General features: G+C 30.9%; 1 protein-coding gene across 3 annotated transcripts in view; it reads left to right on the top strand.

Annotated features, from left to right (window-relative positions):
- Window positions 1-25,157, top strand: part of LOC139520486 (OTU domain-containing protein 7B-like) — a 43,884-nt gene that overhangs the window by 4,934 nt on the left and 13,793 nt on the right. Inside the window, exons 2-8 of one of the 3 annotated variants that reach the window (XM_071313150.1) lie at window positions 5,340-5,395; window positions 8,918-9,059; window positions 15,848-16,141; window positions 18,703-18,939; window positions 19,870-20,094; window positions 24,205-24,303; window positions 24,960-25,087. In XM_071313150.1, the coding sequence (XP_071169251.1) occupies window positions 8,981-9,059; window positions 15,848-16,141; window positions 18,703-18,939; window positions 19,870-20,094; window positions 24,205-24,303; window positions 24,960-25,087 (1,062 nt within the window). In that variant the 5' untranslated portion in view covers window positions 5,340-5,395; window positions 8,918-8,980. Of the gene's footprint in view, window positions 1-5,339; window positions 5,396-8,917; window positions 9,060-14,901; window positions 15,004-15,847; window positions 16,142-18,702; window positions 18,940-19,869; window positions 20,095-24,204; window positions 24,304-24,959; window positions 25,088-25,157 lie in introns of those variants that run through there. The other 2 variants (XM_071313149.1, XM_071313151.1) reach the window with 2 other exon arrangements.

Genomic DNA, 25,157 nt, shown 5'->3' with positions numbered 1-25,157 from the left:
GACTTTAACATAAAGAATGATGATTGATCAGCCTAAATCACCGGGGTTGCACTGTACAAACTTATCAGATCTAACATGATTAACGAACCAAGAAAGTCAATTTTTGCACAAAAGGGAAATCTCATTTTAAGTGAGGCTATTCCCACGACTTGTTCTAGTCTTTTCAAGCATGTAAAACGTGTAATATACTAATGCAGGTGTTTAGTGAGACGAGCTTTGGATTGACTCTTATGCTACCTAGTCTTGTCACTAATGGATTTCGAAGGGACAAAGAGGTCCCTTTAAAAAAAAACTCTTTCTGAGACCTCATCATTTTTTCAGAAGCTTATGGATGTAAGAAAGGATGCCGCGGTTATTTTTAATGTGTAAAATCGGGTCTCCCGTGCACTGCCTTGTGTGCATGTGGTGGTGATTGTGAATAAGCATGTATTCTTGGCCAAATGGAAGTAGTTTTAAATATTTTTTAGTACTATAGTGATTTTCTTTTGTTTAAATCAATCTATCCAAAACTCTACATCGAAGAAATAGATTGAGGACTCATCTTTAAAATTTACGTCATATTTTTACCGGAAGTGTCAACTTTATATCTTAGCATTTACAACATGCTAGAATAAGTGGTTTTGGGGATAACTTAAAGCCAAAAGTTTAATGACCAGCACAAAATAAAATCATTTTCTTTACATTTTGAAGAAAGTTGAAAATTTGAATAAAAAATTGATATTTCTCTGTCCGCCATTTTGGATACTTCCGGAAGTAAGGGTTTTTAAGACATATTTCTTATACATTGTCTCCATCAGAAGCACCAAAGAAAGGTTCATACACAATGTAATTATAGTAGCAATACGTTAAAACACATTTCAATTACCCTCCCTAAAAAATAAGCTTATTTAAGTACAATATCCGCCATATTAGATTTTAACCGGAAGTGGGGTTTCTGAAGACATCTAATCTATTTAATTTATCCAAAAGTAGAAAAAAACAAAGGTCTGTACCAAATATTATGATAGTAGCATGATAATAGGACATTTTTACACGCTAGTCTTCGATATTGGGCTGATTTAAGTATAACGTCCGCCATTTTGGATTTTACCGGAAGTGAGACATTTTTTTCAAATGCCTCCCTATCTGAAATAAAAGAGTAATAGTTGAGGAAGGTCTATGCCAAATTTCATGCTTGTAACAGGATGTGCACAATTTTTTACAAAGCCGCCGGACTAATGAGACAATTTTTGAATGAGACCTTCTGGTCCTACTGGTACATGTATGGGACCTCATTATTATCAACAGCAAATGTGATCTGATCACAGGTAACACAATAAAGACTGAAAAATGGTTTTGTTGTGCTTTATAATTTACAACAGCTAAATGTTTTATTAAGGATTCAAGGTTCACTAAGCAAAAAATCAAACTCAACTCACAGTAAAACGTAATGATAATTACATGCATTTTTATAATTTCGATATTCATTTTTATATTGATATGATTGAAAATGCAGTATAAGAAAGCTTTAATTACACATTTAACTGAATGAAGTACATTTGTATTTTTTGAATGATTTCATTCCATAATTTACTATTTAGAAAAAGTGTAATTCAAACTTTTAACTTTAATAACATAATCAAAAATTAAACTGGTGAATGAATTTTGATTTTAGGAAACTGGATTTTGTTGATAATCATACCGTAGCCAGGGGGGGTTCGAGGGGTTCGGACGAACCCCCCCTTGAAAACTAATAAGCACTGTTAAAGTCGATGTTCTGTTCGAATTGTGACTGTTAAAGTCGAGTTTGTGAGTCAAACGAACCCCCCTTTGGAAAATCCTGGCTACGGGCCTGATAATCAACTACGTTAACCATTAATTTGTCTTACATTTTTACTTCAAAGGGACACTGGAAATAACAATCTCCCTGTTTGAAATAATGAAATAACATCTGGAGGTTTGTTCAACTAATAAGGAGATTAAATTAACTTTAACAGAAAATTTTAATATTTATTTTGTTTTAAGGTTCCAAAATATGACTAAAAAAATTTGTATTCTGATAATACATTCTATCTTGAGATCTGTGTGTAGTTTTGTACATTTTTCAGTTCATATTTTGCTGCAAAACATGTTCATGTACATGTATAGAAAAATTGGGAAAGAGAATAACAAACAATAGAGAAAAATGCCTCCAAAGTTAAAGAATACAAAAATGAAGTATCTTATTATTAAAGCACTGTTCCTTGCGAATTGATATATTGTGTTTTAGAGTAACATGTATTTTATACATACATATGTAGGATGCTGAATATATAAAAGATCTTTTTTATAACCTTCTTCTAATGAAAGTCAAGGTATATAAAAGTACATGTAAGTAAATTGTATATTTAACAGAAGACAAAATGTTACAATAGTTGAAGAAGGATATATCTCTCATTTTAAACTACAAAGCCAATTAATTTTCCCTATTGGCAAAACTGGCTTGAATAATAACTTTGATATCAAGTTTCAAAATGGCATATATACAATGTAGATATAACCTTTCTTACATGGACATCAATACCCAAACATTAAATTGATTTGGGGGACCTTTCCAAATGATTTATACAGAACAGGCTATTATTTGAACTATACGAATTATTTTTGGGGAAAGACGGCTTCAAGCCGTGTACTGGTCAACTCCACCATAGCGAATCACATGAGTTTGACATAATCAGTAAATACCAGCAAAAAATATCATTATAAGTAAAGAATTGATTATTGTCGCATAAAAGTTCCATATCTCAAAAGGAAGGCTGGGAATGAGTTTGGGGGTTATTGCAGGAATTAGGGACCAAAAAAGAGCCAAAAACAAGCATTTTCTTGTTTCGAGACTATAACTTGTGTTTAAGTGTATGGATCTCTCTGAAATTATACTGCAAGTTTCCATACTACGAAGTAAAGGCTGGGATAAAGTATGGGGTAATTGCTCCAAGGGTGGATTTCAAAAGTTGGGGGTGGTTCCAATTTTTTTTAAGGGGTTTAATTTTTTCTTCAAAAGTTTCAAGAAGAAATCTTTAATTTGCACAGTATTACGCAAGATATTTGTAAGATCTTGACATTTGTTTCGTGTCAGAAACCTATATTATGTCAAAAATTTTATCACAATCTTAATTTGCCCCAACTGTTCAGGGTTCAACCTCTGCAGTCATATCAGGCTGCGCTCAGAGAAGCACTTTATTGGCAGTTCTGTTTATCTGTAAAGATTTGAATTGTTTCTCAATTAGTCATCCTGGGACCTTTTGAGCATTGTTGAAGGTCATTTAATGACCACTAATTGTTAAAATCTTTTTCCTTTTGTCTGTTAAAAAATAATTGTCTCATTGATAGTCATATCACATCTAATTTTAGACTCTTTCCAAATTCACTTTCATAAATGTAAAAATTGCATTTAATTTATAGTGAAACTCTTGTATCTTGGGAAACAATTGGTTTCTCTATCAATATAGGGGTCTATTAGTCTAACATGCTACAGTGTTTTATTTGTTAAATGCACATGTGTTTGTTAATTTTCTAAATAAAGATTCTTATATTATACAAACATTTATACTCAGCAACAAAACATTTATGGACAAATCAATATGATTTTTCAATTACAATAATATGAAAGTCCTGTCTGAAAACCTTCAATTACAGCCTGGTTATTGACAACTCATTTAAATTTCTTTGAAGTCTATGTTCCTCTTCAAGTGGTATCACTTTCTTGAAAAATACAGATTTCTGTAATTTAGTTTTTCCCCATAAAAATGCATTTCTAGATATAGCTACATTTTTTTTTGTTGGGGAAAAAAGGCATTTCTTTTGAACTGTTTGTTACTGGTATATATATATTCAAAACAATTAAATTGCAATAATTTTTTTTAAATGGCTTTAAAAAAAAAAGGGCTTGAAATATTGTCTTGATTTTTATTTTAAAAAAGCTAAGGAACTGTCATTTTTCAACAGAATCTTCTTATTCTCTTTGGATGGTTGCAAACATTGTCAGGTGGTGTTAAAATTTGCTGAAATTGAATGACAGTATGATTTTAATCATAAAATCATGCATTGTGTTGAGTGTCTAAGCCCAGTACATGTAGTGTGCCCATATATAAATGAACACATACATGTATATAGTCCTAAGTGAAAATAAAATTACATTTATCAATAAACATTTCAAATCAAGTCACTGCATCTTTAGTTTTTTGTCTAGTACCAAAAAAATGTATACATAAATGCACTATGCATGTTCGAAATGTATATGGCAGGGTAATGGTAGAGGCACTCGGCTGACCAAGGAGCCTTTTCTTTTAATTTTCAAAGTTTCTTTATCTCCAAGTGTATGTGCATTCTCTGTAGATTAACATGAGAAAAATTTAGTTTACCGAAAACTAGAAAGTTGAGGAAAACTTTTGTGGTTTATATTTCCTGATTACCTTATCTCTATTTCCTTAATCAATCTCTCATTAACCTGTAATGTGTATTGATCAATGTGTCTCATTGTTTACAACTGTTTTATGAGGTGTCCTATTCTACTTTTCATGTCCAACAATGACCAACGAAGGTATGTCTTGTACACCTTGCAAAACACAGGTTTTCTGTTTACCTAAACAATTGTTCAAAATGCAGAGCCTACATGTACATGTACATGTACACTACCAGGAATATATACAGCATATAGGTAAACAAAAAACCTGTGTCTGAGTGAAATCACTGTCAGTTAAAACTTAAGAATACATTGTAGGTATAACTATTGAATATTTGAAGAATAGGGCTCCCTTTAGCTATTAACTGTAATTACTCTTCCATTCAGAAGGCTGATTTAGGGCTACTGTACATGCTTTCTTCAATTCCATGCATGTAAATATTGTTTCAAAATAAATAAAGATTTGATGTCCATTTCTCTTTTGTAAAATCTCTTACAGTATTCATAAAATTGTAAAGGAGCAAGAACTCTTGATCAATTATGTTTATGCAACTCAATAAGGAAAGCTTCTTTAATTTTTCATGATCTTTTGGAATAGTTTTTATTAAATACTCTCTTAGGACCTTTTCCCTCTCACTAAAATTTTCAGGACCCACCTTGGAAATCAGTTTTTTTGTCCAATATTCGGTCATCTCCGTAAAATTTATTAATAACTTGTTTAGAATCATTGCTATAACAGACTAATCCCTGAGTGGGTGTTTTTCTGTCACTGATGGCTAAATGGTGACTTTTATTAGACTCTTTAGGTTGATTTGTGTTTTTGGGATTATTGTCTCATTGACCCTAGAACCTCACATAACCTTTAATTCATATATATATTGGAAAGATTTATTTTCCATTTTCTTTCCTGATATTACAGAATAAGATATAAAGATGTTATGACTCAGAAACGCATTACATACACAGTAATTTGAGGTAATTAGATCGACACTATATAATAATATTATCAAATTATTACATTAGGTTTCTCCTTGTTTTCTTTGTAATAAAGCCAGAGTTCATTTGTATGTTGCAGTAAATTGTTGATAAAGAAGTTTATTAATTGTCTGCCAAAAAATATTTGCACAGGAATGTGCACTTCAAAGAACATAAAATTTCTACATAATATTTCTAGTTTTTATTTTAAAACTTTTTATGAACAAGTTTCTTATTGATTACAAATGTAAGTGTAATTTCAACATGATCAAGCACAAAACTCTAATTGAAACAAGTTTCTTTTATTATTTTAACACTTAATGCATAAAGTTAAGCTCAATTTAGTAAGACACATATGCATCAGAAAATACACTTGTAAATCAAATTTTCTGTGCAACAAGATTTTCAAACCCCTGGATCCTAAAAACTCAGTGCATTTTACAAAAATTAGGATATTCATATCTTGTTGAAAAAAGTTGTCATGCAAAGCATCACTTGGGACAAGTAAAACAGAGAATTTATGATCAGTGCTTGCAATATCAAAATGCAAACATACAGGAGTCTTCTAAGCTCAGTTTCTTTCGTCAAGTCTACAAAATGGGTCAAAGACCACCATATGTTGATTCACTAAACAATTTAAATGATAGACCAGCAATATGCAAAATACGCATAAGTGCACATCCTTAAATGATTGAAAGGGGAAGACATCTTAATATTCCTAGAGAGGAAAGATACTGTCCTGTCTGTAAAAATAGGGAAATTGAGGATGAACAACATTTCTTATTAAAATGTAATAGATATACCTCAAAGCCAGAAATATTTATAGAAAATAAAATAAATGTTATATTTCAAATACAGCGTAACATTACCGCTGATGAAAAAATATCTCTTTTGGTCAATAATAGCTCAGCATTATTACCAAGACTGTCTTCCTCTTTCATATCAGAGTGTCTAATCTGTTTTGTATGTTGGACCAGTATTGGTAGTTTATGTCCTATTTTCTGTAACTGTACTGTGTAAGCATTGGGCCAATTAGGTTCAACCAGAGATTTACCAGGATCAACCAGAACTATATATATAAGGTTGGTTAATTACATTCAACTAGAGATTTACCAGTGTCAACCCGAGATATACTAGGCCCAGGGTTCATTCAAAGATTTATCAAAATTAACCAGAGATTTACAAGGATCAACCACAGACATGTACACCAATTCAAGGTTTAACAAGAGATTAATCTTGGCCATGGCCAACAAGAGATTTACCTGGCTATAACAAAAGATTTGTCAGGGTCAACAAGAGACAAACCAAGGTTCAACCAGAGATTTATCAGGGTCAACAATAAGTACATGTATACCAGGTTGCAATCAGAGATTTGTTCAACCAGAGATTTACTAGAATCAACCAGAGATATACCAGGGTTTAACAGAGATCACCATGCAACATAATTTACACATGACATGCAAGGAATAACTTCATTTGGTTTATTTATTTACTTAATCCAGACGTATATGATGTACATTGTATGTGAATAATAAAGACCATCTTGAAAATTCTTATAATATCTTCCCAGAAGTTGTTTCTTAATTGATATGATTTCTTGGCACATCTTTTTGAAGGAGTTACTGCCCCTTCTCATTTTAGAGAGAAGGAATTCAAAAAAATTAAAAGAGGAATGTACACCTGAATGATTTTCTGTCTTTTCAGTTTTGTCAGATAGAACTGTGTCATATTTGTTGTAATGCTAAATATACACCTTATCGCTAATCCCGGCTGACCCGGCCGCTTGAACTTTTGACGTCAACAACAATCACTTTTCCATTGTGGCGTCAGATATTTTGTTTTATGACATCAAAATTTTACGAGAACCTGTGTGATTTCCAGCAATGGCAGACAAATAGCGATAAGGTGTATTGCTTCAACATGCACATTATCTTTTGGATTTGAAAACCAGAATCATTTTGTTGGAGTAGTGGCCCCTTTTGCATTTTGTAAATTGTGTTGTTCATGCATGTACAAGTTTATAAATAGTGCTGTTCCCGAAAAGTAACATGCGAAAATAAAGATATTCAAGCAACAAACATGGTGCAGTCTTAGATTGGGGTCACACTGTCCATGTGAACAAGTTTTCTTGTAATAGCAATTGATTACTTGTTTGACTTTCATTAGTTTAGTTTTATATTCCAGTTTCAACTATTACTTCCTCTTTTAATAAATTCACAAACTTTGTAATAAATTTTTTATATCAAACTTATTTCAAACTTTCTTTTAACCTCTGTGTGAACTGCACCTTAATTCTGTCTTCTTTGGACATGTTGGACAAGTTTAAAGATGTATTTGGCTATTTTGTTTATCATATGCACATTTTTCTACCTCCATTTAAAGAAGTATGTGACTTTCTTATACTTTTTATTCTAGAAATCTGAGAGAAAATTACATTAATAATTTTAAAAAAATCATAGTGTAGGGTGAATTGAAAAAATTAAAACAGGCTTGCATATATAGGTTCAGTTTTTTTTCAATATTAAAAGTTTGGAGTTCAAATGAAAGCTTTGAACTTGTGTCAACAACCGGTTAAAGGAGTACTTCATTATTCAATCCCAGCAATTATACTTGAATACATTGAAGATTAATTGTTTGGGTATTGATTATGACACACTGTTCATTCATAACAGTCTACCTTTCACTGTTACTTAAGATGATACATTAAATATAAAGTGTTGTAAACTATTTGTTGTGTGTCACATTAAATTAGTTATTTTTAAATGTGATTGAAATATTCTAATGTGAATCAGCCAGTATGATCAAATAAAAACTTGTTTACACTGGAGTTCAGTAGCCGGTACATGGTTTATAAACATTGCCAAATGAATCATTTAAATGTATGACTTATTTGGACATGGTTTATGTATGTACATACATGTGTATAGATATATTTAAATATTTGAAAACATTAAAACATCTTTTTAAAAATCTCCATGTAAGTGCAAGAGTTCATAGATGTTTTTTTTTTTTTTACAAATTTGCTGTACTGTGCTTGCTGTAAAGAAATGGTGTACATTTTACAAGCTAAAAGACTAAAGATTTGTGATGTACAAAAATTAAAGTCAAAAAATTCTTTTTTGTTGTTAAAAATAACACATGAAAGATTTTTATGTTCTTTTGCTTTTTTCACACTTAAAACTCATAATTAAAGTTAAATTTGTATTTCAGTTTATACTGAGATGTTAAACCTCATTCATGATTTAATTTTAAGATAAAGTTTAAAGTTTAAGCTTGAGCTAATTTTGATTGCTTGACTCGCCCAAATTTATGCTGCTATGTTCATCCCTATGTGTTTATTTTGAAATAGAAGTTCCAGTTTAAGCTTAAGCTAATTTTGGTTATTTGAATTACCAAATTTTTACCAGTTCAATATTTATTTATTTTTTTGTTGAAAGAAAGGGGGTTGCTACCCTCATATGATCTGCCACTGTTTATTGCCATAGAGTTTAGACATGGAATCTCGTATATTTTTATTTGTAGAAAATGCAAATGTGATAGTTAATTTGCTCCAAAGATGAAATGAATCTAAAGAATTAAAGAGAAATGGAGAAACAACGGTTGATGCAGCAGTTTTGTGACCGTGTCAACTGTGATCCTAGTGTGGCTCAAGAAATCCTCATAAGTAAGTTCAATAAGTTATATAAAACCACCTGAATGCATTAAACAAGACTTCATACAGTCTGTTGCTGTTCCAAATCAATTTGTGTACATGTCTGTTCTCACTGCTAATTTCAAATAGCATCCAGTCATAGAAGCAGTATCGTGCATTGAACTTTATGGAAAACACTGCATGTAGTGCCTAAGAAGTCTTAATCAGAATATTACCAAATGAAGTTTGTGAATAATTCTCTGCAAAAACGAAAAAAAAAATTTCATTTCCGTCTGTTGAAATTCTGATTATATACTTAAATTTACAAATTAATTACAGTAATGTCAAAATTTGATGGAAGTTCAGAATTTATAAAGCTTTTAAATGGTTAACTCTATAGGATCATATTCCATTTTATAAAATTATCGAGTTGCTATAAAAGACATATAGAACTTTGTATTGTAATCAGCAGTCGGCACATTGTACTCTAACATGGATTTTATCGTGTAAGAAAATATCCAGATATTTAGTTTGGTATAATAGAAAATGCGTTTTTACTACGTTGGTCTGAAGTTTGAATCCAATATTGCATGTATCTGAGGAATTAAATTTCTGCTTTTATCACCAAACATTGGAAATAGATCTTGCTTAATTTTGCTATAACAGTGTAGAGTAAAAATTGTACAGGGATTGGTAAACTAATGGTATTTCATGACAAAAACATCACTTGCGGGTAACAACAACCATTAATTAAAGATAGAATAGAAAGAGTAAAGCTATCTGTCCCAAGTGAATAACATCTAATGCCTATATTGTGTGAAATCCAAGTTTATCTTGGTAGAATTATTGTCTCATAAATATAATCAATAATATGATTGGTTGAAGACCAATTATGTCCCCTTTTTAGTACTGAGTTGGTGTCAATCGGGGATCTATAGGGAAACAGGGAGAGATAGTATAATTTTTATTGTATTTTAAATATACTTTGTAATTATGTTTCAATATCTTAACATGTTATGTTAGTGGGGTTAATCATTAAAGGTCACTAAATTTCAATACTTAATTCAAGAATAGCACAGCAAAGAATAAAATTTTACAGGAGGTTCTGTGTTAAGAAATAGTCAAAATGAATATTAATTTATAGTAGCTGAATTAAATAAAGAGAAATGCAATTTTATACATAATTAACTACATTTTTACTCAAAATTTATGGGAAAATACTTAATACATGTATCACAATATTAGGGAAGGGATCATTTAAACTTTTAAATACATGTACCGTTGGCATATTTAAAATTTACATATATTCCAGATTGACATAGTCAAATTGTTCTTTTCATCTTGATTCACGGATAGGAAGATTGAATGTTTTCAGGAAGTTATTTATTGTGCCTCTTTAAATCAGTACCAGACAATAAAAACTGGTTTGCTCTTTAATCAGACAATACAAATTTCAATGGTATTTTTAAATACATGTACAGTGTATCCATTTAAATAAGAGAATCCTAAATGAAGCAGCATAATGTTGCAATTTTTTTTCATTTCATATTTTATTAATTTAAGACTTGGTTTTATAGTGAAGATTATAATATATGTATAGTCTGAGACTTATTTTTGAATATCATTTGTTGAATCATAATCACTTAGTGGTTAAATTGAAAACCTTTCCTGCATTTAAGTTGATGCAGTCATTCTTAATCAAACTATATATCTATTGGTGATGCAGACAAGTTTTCCATGTGGATTTTAAAAAAACCCCACATAATTAGATAAGCAGTGAAGTTTTTCGAAGGAGCTCCTTCTTACCACAAATATTCCCGTTGTGCAGCAACATAAAAATGAAAAGTCTGCAAAACAGTAACATTCTCTTTGGCATTCAAACAATGTGACGTCATAGTCATAGTTATACTCCTGATGTCAAACATAACCATAAGACGTATTTATACTTTTCATACACTTCTGAGAGGTTTAAATATTGACAAAAAGAAAATTATGAGGGAAAAAACAGAGAGAATAATTCGGAAATCCAAATGGTGGCTTTCTTATTTATGAACTGGTAGAATATGGAATCTAACTAACCCTTCAAAGTATTTGTCAATGTCCAATAAAAAATCGTTCCAAATGAATTGCATTAGAAAACTCTTACATAAAAAAAGTTGATTTTAAAGGTTAGCTAAACCATCAATAATTAAACTGAAAGGTTGAAGAACAATGATGAGGTATTGACGCACACATCTAATGATGAAACAGTGCTACTTCCATAATACTGCATGTTCTAATTTTCCATTTTGAGCCTCTTTCTGTAGACAGAACTACATTTTGTAATTGGAATATATTGAAGGATATAGGAGATGACAAATTATACCAAGAATGTTGTTTACATTCTGACAATTCTATGATGGAATCTCAATGCCAATCACTTTTAAAATACAAAATGTGTAGGTCATATTCACCTGGATCTCAATAAAAACTCATTTATATTTGTGATTTATTGTCCAGGTCAACAATTAGAAGTACAGAGAGTTTGCTCTAGTTCAGTCATTTAAAACCACCCTTTTAGCTAGCTAGTATTACCATGTGATTATTAATGAGCTTTTTATACGACTGCAAAAATCAAAAAAAAATTGGTCGTATATTGGTATCACGTCGTTGTCGTCAGCGCCGTCCAAAGACGGATTGTTTCCGGATAATAACTTTTGAATAAGGTAAAAGAAATCAATAAAATTTTAACACAATGTTTATAACCACAAAAGTAAGCTTGGGATTGATTTTGGGGGTTATGATCCCAAAGGGGCCAAAAACAGCATTTATCTAGATTCAGGACAAAAAGTTGTGTATCAGTATTTCAATTGTTCTGAAATTGTACCACAATGTTTAATACCATAAGTAGAAGGTTGGGATTTATTTTAAGGGGCTATGGGGCAAACAGTCTAGGAATTAAGGGCCAAAAAGGGGCCAGGAAACCAACATTTTTCTAGTTTCAAGACAATAACAACAAAAGTTTCAATTTTTCGAAAAACTAAGGATTTTCTTATTCCAGGCATAGATTTCCATAGCCTTATTTGGCACAACCTTTTGGAATTTTGGATCCTCAATGCTCTTCAACTTTGTAATTGTTTGGCTTTATAAATATTTTGATATGAGCGTCACTGATGAGTCTTATGTAGACGAAACGCACGTCTGGCGTACTAAATTATAATCCTGGTACCTTTGATATCTATTGTGAGTTACTGTATGGATCTCTCTGATATTGTACCACAAGTTTCCATATAAAACAGGGAAGGCTGGGATTGAGATTGGGGTTAATTTTCCCAAATATGTAGGAATAAGGGGCCAATAAAGGGCCAAAAAGAAGCATTTTTCTAGTTTACAGACAATAACTTGTGTTTAAGTGAATGGATCTCTTTAATTTTTTACAAGAAGGTTCAATACCACTAAGGAAAGGTTGGGATTGATTTTGGGGGTTATGGTCCCAACAGTTTAGGAATTTAGGGCCAAAAAGGAGGCCCAAAATGATCATTTTGTAGTTTTCAAACAATAACTTATGTTTTTGTATATGAATCTCTCTGAAATTAAACCACAAGTTTCCATACCATGAATGGATGGTTAGTATTGACCTTGGGGTGGGGGGAGGGGGGAGGGTTATGGTTCAAAATGGTTGGAATTAGGGGAATTACTAGGTATTTCTGTTCAATGGACAATTAAGACAATTTAAAAGCAGTGTAAGGGAAGTAATTCTAAAAAAATTAACATAATACAATGTTTGGTATGTTCGGATTTACCTCCCTTACACTACTTGTATATTATGTAAAAAGAAATGTTAGGTTTTTGACTAATTTGAAAAAAAGAAAGGGGGATGGATGTTAGTTGTTTTCAATTTTTTTTCTTCAAATTTCTCAAATTATATCTTTTTGAAAAGTTAAAAGAAGAAATCTTTAATTGTACAATATTGCTCAATAGATTTGTAAGATCGTGACATTTGTTTTGTGTCAGAAACTCATATTATGTCAAAAATTCAATTGCAATTCAAATTCAGAGCTTGAATGTTGTGTCCATACTTGCCCCAACTGTTCAGAGTTCGACTTCTGCTGACGTATTAAGCTGCGCCCTGCCAAACACCTGGTTGAGCTTGCTTTCAGTAATTGGTAACATTGATATAGTATTGATACACACTTTAACCTGTGGTTTTTGTCATCTATAATATAGATTTTGTAGAGTTTAATGATTTATTTTAATTGTTTTTTTCTGTACATGCTTCTATGTTCCTTTTGTTTTTCTGCTGATTGTGAGAAAAAGAGTAATATGCATGGGTTGTTCGGTATACTGTTAATATGTTTAAAGGTTTGTAACAGATACTTATTAGTACATTTTTTAACTATGTATGTACAAGCTCATTCCATTTAATGATTGATTTGAAAAATTGAAAAGTAAAAGAGTATATGTAAACATATAATAACAGGGTTGGCAAAGTATTACCCACCCGGGAATTCCCGGGCGGGAAAACCCGGGTTTTCCCGGGCTGGGCAATACTCCCAGAAATGGGTAATAGTGGGCATTACTTGGCAATATGATTTTTTAAGCTTATTTTAATACAAAATAGTAAAGACTTGTTATAGTTTCATAGTATAACAGCTAAATATATACTTTTTATACAGATAACCATTGACAGTTCTAGAAAATTCAATTTCATTCTCTTTTCTATTAATTTTATATGTAGGCAGAATACAAGATTTGCATACTATAAGATATCTTTTAATTACCAAGTATTGTTTCAATAGTCCAAACTTTGGAAAAATGCATTTTATTGCAGTGTTTAAGTGAATTGTTAATTTTAATTGTTATACATTCATATTGCTAAATAAACACCCTACAGGGTCATGCCATTAACACTTATAAAATTGAAAGGACTGATTATTGTTACATAAACAAATCTATGTTCTAATCTGAATAATTACTTATTAATTAGTGACAGTACATATACATTATCTAAATGTGATGTTTCTTTAATACATGTAATTGTTAATTCTTAATAGGAGCTATATATTCATTTGAAAAAAAATGATATATTTGCTTTCTATTTACAGTTTGCCAATCTAGACAAATGCTAAACAAACAAAATAGGATATAAATATCTTATTAAATGTATTGCATTTGTGTTTATCACTGAATCCTCATTAAAATTCAGACAAATATTTTATATTACCCAGTATTGCCCAGTATTACCCACTAAAACCCAGTAAAACCCGGGTTTTCCCAGTATTTCCCTCTGGGCTGGGCAATACTCATAAAACCCGGGTTTTTGCCAACCCTGTATAATAAAACGTAAAATCACAAAAATACTGAACTCCAAGGAAAATTCAAAAAGGAAAGTCCCCAATCAAACAGCAAAATCAAAAGTTCTAACACATCAAACAAATGGAAAACAACTGTCATATTCCTGACTTGGTACAGGCATTTTCTAATGTAGAAAATGGTGGATTGAACCTGGTTTTATAGCTAGCTAAAACCTATATGTTAATGCTCCTAAGAAAAAGTACATGTCTGACATATTTCATTTTGGTCAGAAGGTTCTTTTTTTTAAATATAGATATAAATAATATCTTGACTAAGATGAGTACAAACATAATCATGTTACATATCTTCTTATTTAATAGGATTACTAATACAGTAATTTCAGCCTCAATACGAAACTAATGTTTGACTTTTAACCCCATATAAGAACAATGTAAATTTTTCAAATAAATTTCTCTTTTAAAAAAATCAATTTTGCTATCTATAAGGAAAGTAAAAAACAAAAATAAAGGAAATGACACTATTAAGTTTGTATTGTTTGTATTAAAAAGGTTTTTTTCGTGGAAAGAGTATTTATAAGATTGTTATATGGTTAGATGAATCATCATGTACAACTGTATAAAGTACATCAGCTGTTATTGTTCATTAATCAGGGATATGGATACAGGCTATGTGTAAAGATTGGGTGGGTTTACATTTTATAATTAATATTTGTCATATCATAATTACAAGTGAAAATAGGTTGTATACATGTTTATCAAAAGATTTGTTTGTAATTGATATAATTATATAAATGGTATTTTTACCTGTTGTCACTGAAAGGACACGACTATTATATTTCAAATCAATATTTTTTTTGAAATACCAGTATGTGTTAAATTTCCTGAAAAGTACATGGCCGTTTATCCAAAAAGTAGTAATATTTTAAGATATTTCTAAGTTCTCAATCTTCATTAAGCCCTGAACATGCATGAAATATTTGCCACTGGATGTTAAGCAACCAACAATCAATCAATTAATTCATTAAGCTCAACCTTGTACATCTGCCACAACTTTTTATTTTACATTTTATTCAATTAAAAACAAAAAAGGGGTTGTTTTTCTTTTTTGAGAATAGATCAAAACTATTCCTCAAAAGGTAAAAAATGAAATGAAAACAAAATTGCTCACCTAATTAAATTTAAAAAAAGTAAGAAAATAAGGCTCCTGTCATCATCACTTTTATAACCTTAAATTGAATAAATCATAAGATATATAAGTTTGGACATATTTTAACTGGTAATACAGTAATTTATGGAAGACTGTGACATCATGTATTTGTAAAAAACTTTTTGAAGTCAAATGAAATAGTAAGGGTATTTATCATTACACCACAAAACTTAAGCTCAAGTAAATGATATGTAGGCTTTAAATAAGTTTTCAGTCTAAAAGTACATATGACATAAGAGTTGTGTCAAGGTCAACAGGTGAAAAAGATTCTTTAGGACAGTCGATAATGCAAAATTGTTTATCACAAATTGATTTTTCAGAAGCAAACTGGGATCCTAATCAAGCCATTCGATTGTTTGATGAACTGGTCCGAGTTAATAGAATCCGACCATACTATCCACCTACTCCTTACAACAGCCAGCTACGGCCAACACTTCGACCCATTCCTGTAGAACATGTCAGGACTGGAATAGGGCATGCAACAGCTAATTCTGGACACATACAAACACCAGCAACTGTAAGGCCAAGTAATATGGAAAAGCCAGCAGTAGGAGCCTGGTCTAGTCAAGGTCCAGCAGGTAGACCACTCAGTCAACCAATAAAAGTTAATTCAGGTATAATTGAGGTTAAATTTTGTGGTACACTTCTATATCCTGCCTATGGTTTTGGTAGGCATAATATAGATATGTTCATTATATTATGTGAATTTTTGAATTATAGGCCAAATAATAGATTTGACCCCCCATTTCACAGTTCACTGAACATATAAATGTGATAATACAAGGGGAGCTGCCTCAGCATTGTGACCTAGAGACACATATTCTTGTTGTAAATTTCTTTGCACAAGCACAAGTCTTATTTGCAAGAAGGAATTTTATTCAAGTAGGAAAAACAAAATTGTATTTGAAAATTGTTGTGTTTATTGAACTGTGAACAGTTTTAATCCTTTTTAAAACAGTTTCCAGTAAATTATGCATTTGTTCTTAGCATATATGTAGAGAAGTTATTAAACTGGATGGATTTAGATTTGGTACTCTTTACTAGAGAAGATGGCATGTTTTCATTGATTAGATGTACAACCCAACTACTGTACACAAAAGGTCAAAAGACATTGATCAACACTCTGTCTTCAACAGTAGTAAAATAGGATACAATAAGTCTAAATGTTTATTTTACACAATTTGACATTTTAAGTCATTCATTGAGTGCTTTTACATGTTTAAATGCTTGCTTACAAATTATTTACAGTGCTTTATTGTCTTAGTAGGATTTTGATATTTAAATAAATGCATTGAAATACTTGCACTTCTTCCAGTAAAGTAAAATGCTGAATTAGAATGTATTAAAGTTATCAAACCAACATTTCTGTATTTTCTCCACTTGCTAAATGTAAATGATAAGTTAATTATCATAAATGCATTGTGGAACAATTTTTACGGTGCTATAACCCATGAAAATGGTGCCTAATGTTAGCATCGGCCATCCATTTAATTGATAGGCTTATATGAATAAAATACCTATCACTTACAACTCAGATCCATTGCAACATCAAATGCACATAATAAGCAGTATAATTTGAGATCTGAAGTAAATGTTGAGAACCATATGGAAAATGAGGGCATTAGGAAAGACGTTTAAACTGTAATATATTCCTCAGTCTATTACCCCACTCATTCAACAGTGTAATTGTAAAACATGTGATAATAATTGAAAAATGATATTTTTGATACGAATTACATTTTGTATCAGAAAACAATGAATTGGTTTATGATTTGAGCATCAATTGATCTATAACTCATCTTTGTGTAGTTGATTTTGTATCAAAAAAATAATTTCAATGGAATGTAAATAAGATAATATTAAAATAAATATCAATACATCATTACAAAGTCAGATGATCTATCAATTATTTGGATACTTTTATTTTCAATTAATAAATGTTTTTAATAAATAAATAGTGTAGGTGGTAGTTTCTATTTTCAAATTCAGAAATGTTTTTTCAGTTCTGATAGCAAAAAATTTCAAGATTTTAGAAAGTTAATCAGAAAATCAATTTTGAGTACTTGATTATTTATTTAAGTAATCTGAGGAGTTAATTGATGTAGCAATTCATAAAATGTGATAGAGTTATCAAGGAAAATGTATTCTGTTCAGTATAAAAAATATGAGAGATAACTTCAGTTTCACAAATTCATACATGTATCCTGTACTTTTCATGCATTTGTTTTAGCAAAATGATCTAATTAAACTTGTTTACAACAAATAACATATGTTAACAATAAACTGATGAAAAACTGATAAAAACATTTGCATTTGTTATTTGTTATGCTTATGCCACAAAATGGCCTTCAGCTTGTATCCATATATAGTGTATGGAATGATTGTAAGGTGTACATAGATATAGGAAGATGTGGTGTGAGTGCCAATGAGACAACTCTCCATAAAAATAACAATTTAAAAAGTAAACCATTATAGGTTAAAGTACGGCCTTCAACACGGAGCCTTGGCTCACACCGAACAACAAGCTATAAAGGGCCCCAAAATTACTAGTGTAAAACCATGTCTGTCTCAAGGGTATCACCTGACCCTGACCTTATTTTCATGGTTAATTTATCAATGTTTATTTTTGATATTTTGGTACTTTCGCTGGATACTATTATAAACAAATTATGTGGTATGATTTTAAGTGTACATATCTGGGTTCATCTTGGCAGAACGGCCTGATACTCTTTACCAGCCACAACATCGTAGTCAGAGTAAGATGAAAGCCAAACGACAGACAGACCCAAATCTGAAAATAGGTGTATTAGTCCGCAATATCCAGACAGGATACCCGGGCGGTAAAACACACACATCATCATCATCTGACCTTGACCTTATTTACATGTATTATTAATAATGATCAGTTTAGGTTGAAGTTGTAGTTGAACCTTTATCTTATAGCTAGATTTTCATCAAAAATCAATTGTGACCAGTAAACTAGGAGAGTAATTTCAGTGTGTACTGTGCACTCATGTTATACATATGGTTTAGTAAGATATTTAAAGATTGAGCTATGAAGGAATCTATCATTTGATTCTAAAAAGTTGTAGATATCTTGATCCACAGTTATTGGATTTTAATAGTCAAATACATACCATTCATTGTATTTATATATATAATTGTTATATTTTAGGTAACGATAACAAAACAGTAGCTCCACGTCCTGCGAGTGAAAATTTCTCTAAACCAGCTCCTCCTAAGCCTGATCAAAATGCCAAGGGTCAGAATATTTCACAAATCAATGTCAGTGCCAACAGAATTAGTACTGGTAGTACAGATTCCGTCTTTTTACCAGCAACTCCTGCCAAGGGAAATAACTCTAGTTTGCAAGTACAGAAAACCAGTATACCAATGAAATCTCCTCCAGCTTGTAAGTTGCATGTCAGAAATATATTTTTTCTATCTCAATTCACAAATGAATTATTTAAGATGTATTAATTAAATCGATTGCACTTTTAGTTTTCTTACCTGAAATTATTAAAGACTCAAAGCAATTATTTGAAGAAAACATTTATAAAAAATGTATGGATAGATATTCTAACCATATTGCCAAAAAATGTTATAGAATGAGTAATTCAAATCCTGTATATGTTGAATGTCAACATAATATGATGGTTCTGTTTGTGTCATCAATGTGACATGATGTTTCTTTCAACTTAGTAAACTATTTTATAAGTTTTGCCAAATATTGACAAAGTTTTCAAATGCAGCTTTAGCTTCCTCCTGTTCTTCATTGCGTTCTTGAATATAATTATAGATTATTGTTGGTACGGCGAAAGTGAAAAAAGCAATCAAGTTGAGATGATCAATGATAATCTATTTATCGCTATATTAACTATGACGACATTGGTCAATTTCATGTCAATTTCATTAGAAACGCCACATGCCCCCTTTGTTTCTTGCGATAATTTTCGTATCACTCTACTTCACTGAGAAATATGATTATCAGTCAGTAAGATCAATGGAAAATTTCGTAAAATAGCGATAATAAGATTTATTTATTTGTTTTTGATGATTCTACTCTTAACTCAAGTTAAAATATATTGTACCAATGAAGAATTTTTAAAATATAGGAAATAATAAAAATACTTAACTCTGATGTTATTTTCATACATTTGCAAGTTTAAGTTTAGATATTTCTTGCACGGTCACTTTTAACCTTTAACAAGACCTTAGACCAACTGTTGACCTTTGTTGAGATAACATGAGTTTCTTAAGATGAATGAATAATGTACTTGAATTCACTGGAATTAAAATTATTCTTACTTCAAAAATGTAATGATCTTATATATTTTTGTAGCACCCAAAGTTTTAAAGAGAGGTATATCAAAAATAATGGAAAATGAGACACTTGTTAAGCAGACACAAAACAAGCTCCTCCATGACATTGAAGAAGATAGTAAGGATCACTTGTACACACAAACGTTTATGTTACCAGATCTAACAGTGTATACTGCTGACTTCAGGGCATTCCTTGAGAAAGAGTTAATAGAGACTTCCACGCTAGTGTCCTTAGAACAAGCAGGTATGTAGTTATAACAAGAGAGTTGATAGAGACTTCAACGCTAGTGTCTTTAGAACAAGCAGGTATGTAGTAATTTTGTAGTTATAACAAGAGAGTTGGTAGAGACTTCCACCCTAGTGTCTTTAGAACAAGCAGGTATGTAGTTATGCCATAGATTAAGGTGGTACCCAACACTTTCACTAAAATTAATTTGGCTCGTTTAATTTTCATAAAATTTTGTCAAAGTATTTACTTTGACACTTTAACAAAAATATAAAAATTTGAAAAATTTTGAACCAACCGTTTTGTCAGAAAAATTACACTGGTTATACATTGTATAGCAGTTTGACAAACACCAATTTTGATCGTTGAGAAGCTTAATATTCCTTTTACAACACAATGTAATTAAAACGTTTAGCTGACTTTACAGAGTTATCTCCCTGTAGTGTTAGGTACCACCTTAAGGCAACCACCATAATCAGTGGCGCATCCAGAAACTTTCATAAATAGGGGCCCACTGACTGCCTAATAGGGGCCAGCTACAATCATGCTTCCATGATTGCCTAAATTTTTCCCACAAAAAGGGGGGGGGGGGGCACCCTAAATCTGCCACTTATAATGTATAATATTGTCAAAGAACTGAATCTTTTGTGAATTAACAATGTAGGTAGAAGAGAATGAAAAGTGACTAATTTTAGATGCAAATCTACCAGTGCCTTCATGTTGATCAAATGTTTATTTAGTCGAAACTTTGTTGTGTCGACAACTCTTACAGTATGGTGTCATTTCTGGGAAAGTTTTGTTGGTTCATTGTATTTTAATCTTCGGAGTAATTAAAAACAACACTGAATAATATTTGTGCATCTGAAGGGCTTTTCTAGATTTATCTTTAATGGTAATACCACCATAACCAGCGATTATAAGTTCTTACACAAAATTTCAGGTAACACAAGTATATTTAGAAGTCTCCTCAAAGAAAAATGAACATGAAGTAACATGTATGCTATGAGTTAAACTTGATTGTAACATGTATGCTATGAGTCAAACTTGATTTTAACATGTATGCTATGAGTCAAACTTGATTGTAACATGTATGCTATGAGTCAAACTTGATTTTAACATGTATGCTATGAGTCAAACTTGATTGTAACATGTATGCTATGAGTCAAACTTGATTGTAACATGTATGCTATGAGTCAAACTTGATTTTAACAAATAGTGGCGATAAAATTAATGACTTTTATCAAATAAATTTCATTTTTAAACATGTTAAAATATTGAAGCATATAGATTTGAATATATTAAAGATGTTTTTATATAAAAAAAAATCCCAACAACACCAGGCTAAAAACAGAAGGTACAAAATTGGGAAATTATAATGTAACTTACGCCTTGGGATAAAATAGAACCTCAAGATAGTAAAATAGTTATGTTTGACCGTTAGATATTCAATAAAAGTTTAAAAAAAAAAAAAAAATCACTTATATGTAAAAGCATGCAACTGCTATACTAAGTGGTAACTATACTATTCTTTAGTATTGTGGTTAATTGATCTGAAGTTAAAGGTTCAAAGTATGATTTTGTTTTTAGAGCAAACCATTATGGTATATAAATCTTGTACTCTGATAATAATATTCAGAACAACAATAACTCAAATTTATGTGCAATCTGTCCCATATTGATGATTCATTACTCTTAAGAGTCAAGATGTGTTGGGTCAAGCATAGAAAAGATCATTTAATTATATAATAACTATGCAATTCTTAAAATTCAGCTGACACATTCTTGAATGAATGATTTAGAAATGAAAGTAGGTAAAAGCATGCTAAATTAGAAAAGGAAACTGCATTTATATGGAATGAAATAATACATTACATAATACTACAGGACAATACAAAATAATAATCAGAAATTTAGAATATATTTGGTAAAAGACTTGGGTATAGGTTTATACTGAAAATTCAGACACTAGCTTACAAGATATAAGTCCGTTTTATCTCACACTAGCTTTCAAGGTATAGTATGCAGAAGACATGTCCAGCACAACATCCTGACCACAGGTGGACAGGTCATCTCTTAATAATAAGTTCGGGGAGGGGGGACCAGCAAATACCATTTGTAAAATCTTTCATTTAACGGTAATAAAATCCAGGACTCCTGGCACATAAAATGAGCATAATATGCCACTAGACCACACATACAGTTAATTGGGAAAATTGGAATTTAGCAAAATAAGAATTGTTCTTCATTAGTAACATGACAGGGATTATAATGTTCTGCAATGATGTACTGTGTGTTCATTTATGTTTGTAGTTACCATTTTCTAATTTTTCTTTGATTCAGGAAAAATAATTTTTTGGTGACTATATTATAATGATTTTGTGGTTTTGCGGTTTCAGCATACAAACCTATAGAAAATGTGAAATTGAGTGGACATTCAAATTGTGCTTAAACCTATATATATATATCCAAGAAATCCACAAAAAAATGGTACCTTACAAATAATGATGAATCCACAGTATTTTTTATAAGAAAAATAGCTATTTGTACCTAAAGAAAGAAAATGTTGTCGTAATATTTTTCACTCAAAGTAAAATTTGACATACTTTATTACTATTCATGAAACATTACATTTTGGAATAATCAGCTGGTATTTGTGTTCGTGTTTGGTTCATTGACATTAATGAATGCTTTCTCCAATTATATATTTCTGAATACCACCACTTAGATCAAGTATACATTAACTGATTTAATACTATTGATCTAGCAACTAATACCTTGTATAATCAGGAACTATAGAATTCTAATATTTCTGAGTCACTAACATTCAAAGAGACATTACTTTTATGTTTCTTTAGTAAGCTGTGCTGTGTTCAAATTACTTTTGTCATTAATCTGTTTCTGATGCTAATTTAAAAGATGTCAAATATGTCTTACTGTTTTAAGAAGATTTACTTTTTATAGATTTTTAAAAAAATGTTTTAGTTAGTTAGTTGATAATGATTTCAAAGATTTTTTATTAAATGCAAAAACTGAGACATTGTCCTGAAGGATGAGGGATGCAGTATAATCACGACATGAATAGTTTAGAGAAACACTTTATTTAATATCTTTAAAAACAAAACATGAGCATTTCTAAACAGTAAACTTCTCACCATTTGTCATTGGTTTTTCTTGAAGTGTAAAAGTAATACAATATAAATTTCTTTAATTCTGACTCAATTTATCCTTTTCCTGACCTGTTGGTTATTTTTATTTAATCACTGTGTGGTTCATTTGATCTCAGTTCTACATTGGTCAAAATTATATTAAGAGGTCAGATTTTCTTGCAGATAAATGTTATGAATCATATCTGAAAATTTTGAGTAAAATCAAGGAACATGAATTTGACAGCAATCTGCCCTGTTAAGATTTTCTTCCTTTCCCTTTACCTATGTCAATTTTCATGTCTCAGCTTTGAGAATTAAGCAGAACTTATAAGCTATGTTTCAATGTCTGAGGAGAAGTTATCAGCAACATCCTTAATATTTGGAGTAGAAATCAAGCTCACTTTTGTCAAGTATAGTACTGTTTAAGGGAGAAGGAAAAGATGAGAAATAGCATGATGAAGTGATTATCTGTGATATCGTGAAATATCAGCAGCTCATCAATATGTGAATCTTTCTTGTTCGTTGGCTGTGTTCACTTAACAAAAAGTGTCACAATGTGGTTCAAGGCTTATATTTTACAGTATTAAACAAGTAGTTTTTAAATTTGCAACATAGGAGCTTTAGCATTAAAGTTGATATATTATAAGTTGAGAAATATCATTAATCAGAAGCTAATAAAATGAGAATTTGTTTCTCTCGAACGTTTTCATTCCTTCAAATGCAAAAAAATGTCATTGAATAGGGCAACAATGACTTTGTTTCCATCAAAGCTAAATATATATGACATCATAAGGAATCCGCTAATAACAGCAGCTGAAATAATGTCTTATTGTGTATGTGTGTGAGACAGTTGAATATGGTTTAAATGATTGTTTACTGAGTAGTTTATAAAGAGCTAATGAATGGCAGAAATATGGGAGGGTGTTATCTTTCTATATTCAGAAGATCAGTCTGTATGCTCAAATATTGATTCTAATTACAGGGAGATTAAATTGGTGGGCAGACATGGGAATTTGTCAAAGGTTGATACCCATGGCAACCTCTGGGGATGGAAACTGTCTACTACATGCAGCTTCACTTGGTAATTATAAGAGCTATTTAAAACCAACACTTTATGTTCATGTTATTTTGTGTCCCAAAATGGAAGGGTTCTTTTGATTAGATATTTAGAAACACCATTTAACAATTCAAGCTTTCAATAATGTTTTTGAATCCTTTCAAACAACTTCCAGCTTGAAGAAAAAAAGCTCATGTTGACGATTATTTAAGATTATAGTTTCATAAATGGCCTGATGAATGAATTAGATAAAGTGGAAATAAAAAGTCCTTGTCTAGTCTTAGTTAGAAAGATAACAAAAATCTAGCTATAGCTATAGGCATTATAACTTTGGTAGCAATTAAATAAACTCATCATAGATACCAGGATTAAAATTTTGTATTTACGCCAGACACATGTTTCGTCTTTAAAAGACTTGTCAGTGACGCTTGAATCAAAAATGTTTTAATAGGCAAAATTAAGTACGAAGTTGAAGAGCATTGAGGACCATGGTCGTTGACTTTGGAATTCAATACTATCTAATAAAGTTTTTTTGTGGAAGAAGTATTTGGATAGATCACAGATGTAAATGCATTAAGCATCTATGCATTTTAATTCAATTCCCTTTTCCCATCAGCTATGTTTCAGTGATATTGGATTTAAAGATGTCTTAGATATTTTCTTAATTCATAAATTTACAGCAATGTTGGGTATCCATGACAGGCAGTTAATGTTGAGGAAAGCTTTGTATGACTCCCTTACATGTAAACCATATTGTACAGCACTTAAAAGAAGATGGAGATGGCACCAGACTCAACTAAATTTACAGGTATGTAATGGATTGGGCTCTAATTTTTATGACCGTGAAATTAGGTGGAATTTGTGTAAGATGTATACTA

Source organism: Mytilus edulis, chromosome 4 (assembly GCF_963676685.1).
Source record: "Mytilus edulis chromosome 4, xbMytEdul2.2, whole genome shotgun sequence".
Taxonomy (NCBI): Eukaryota; Metazoa; Mollusca; class Bivalvia; order Mytilida; family Mytilidae; genus Mytilus; species Mytilus edulis.
The sequence above is the reverse complement of the archived record's forward strand: the minus strand, read 5'-3'. Positions and strand labels throughout refer to the sequence as shown.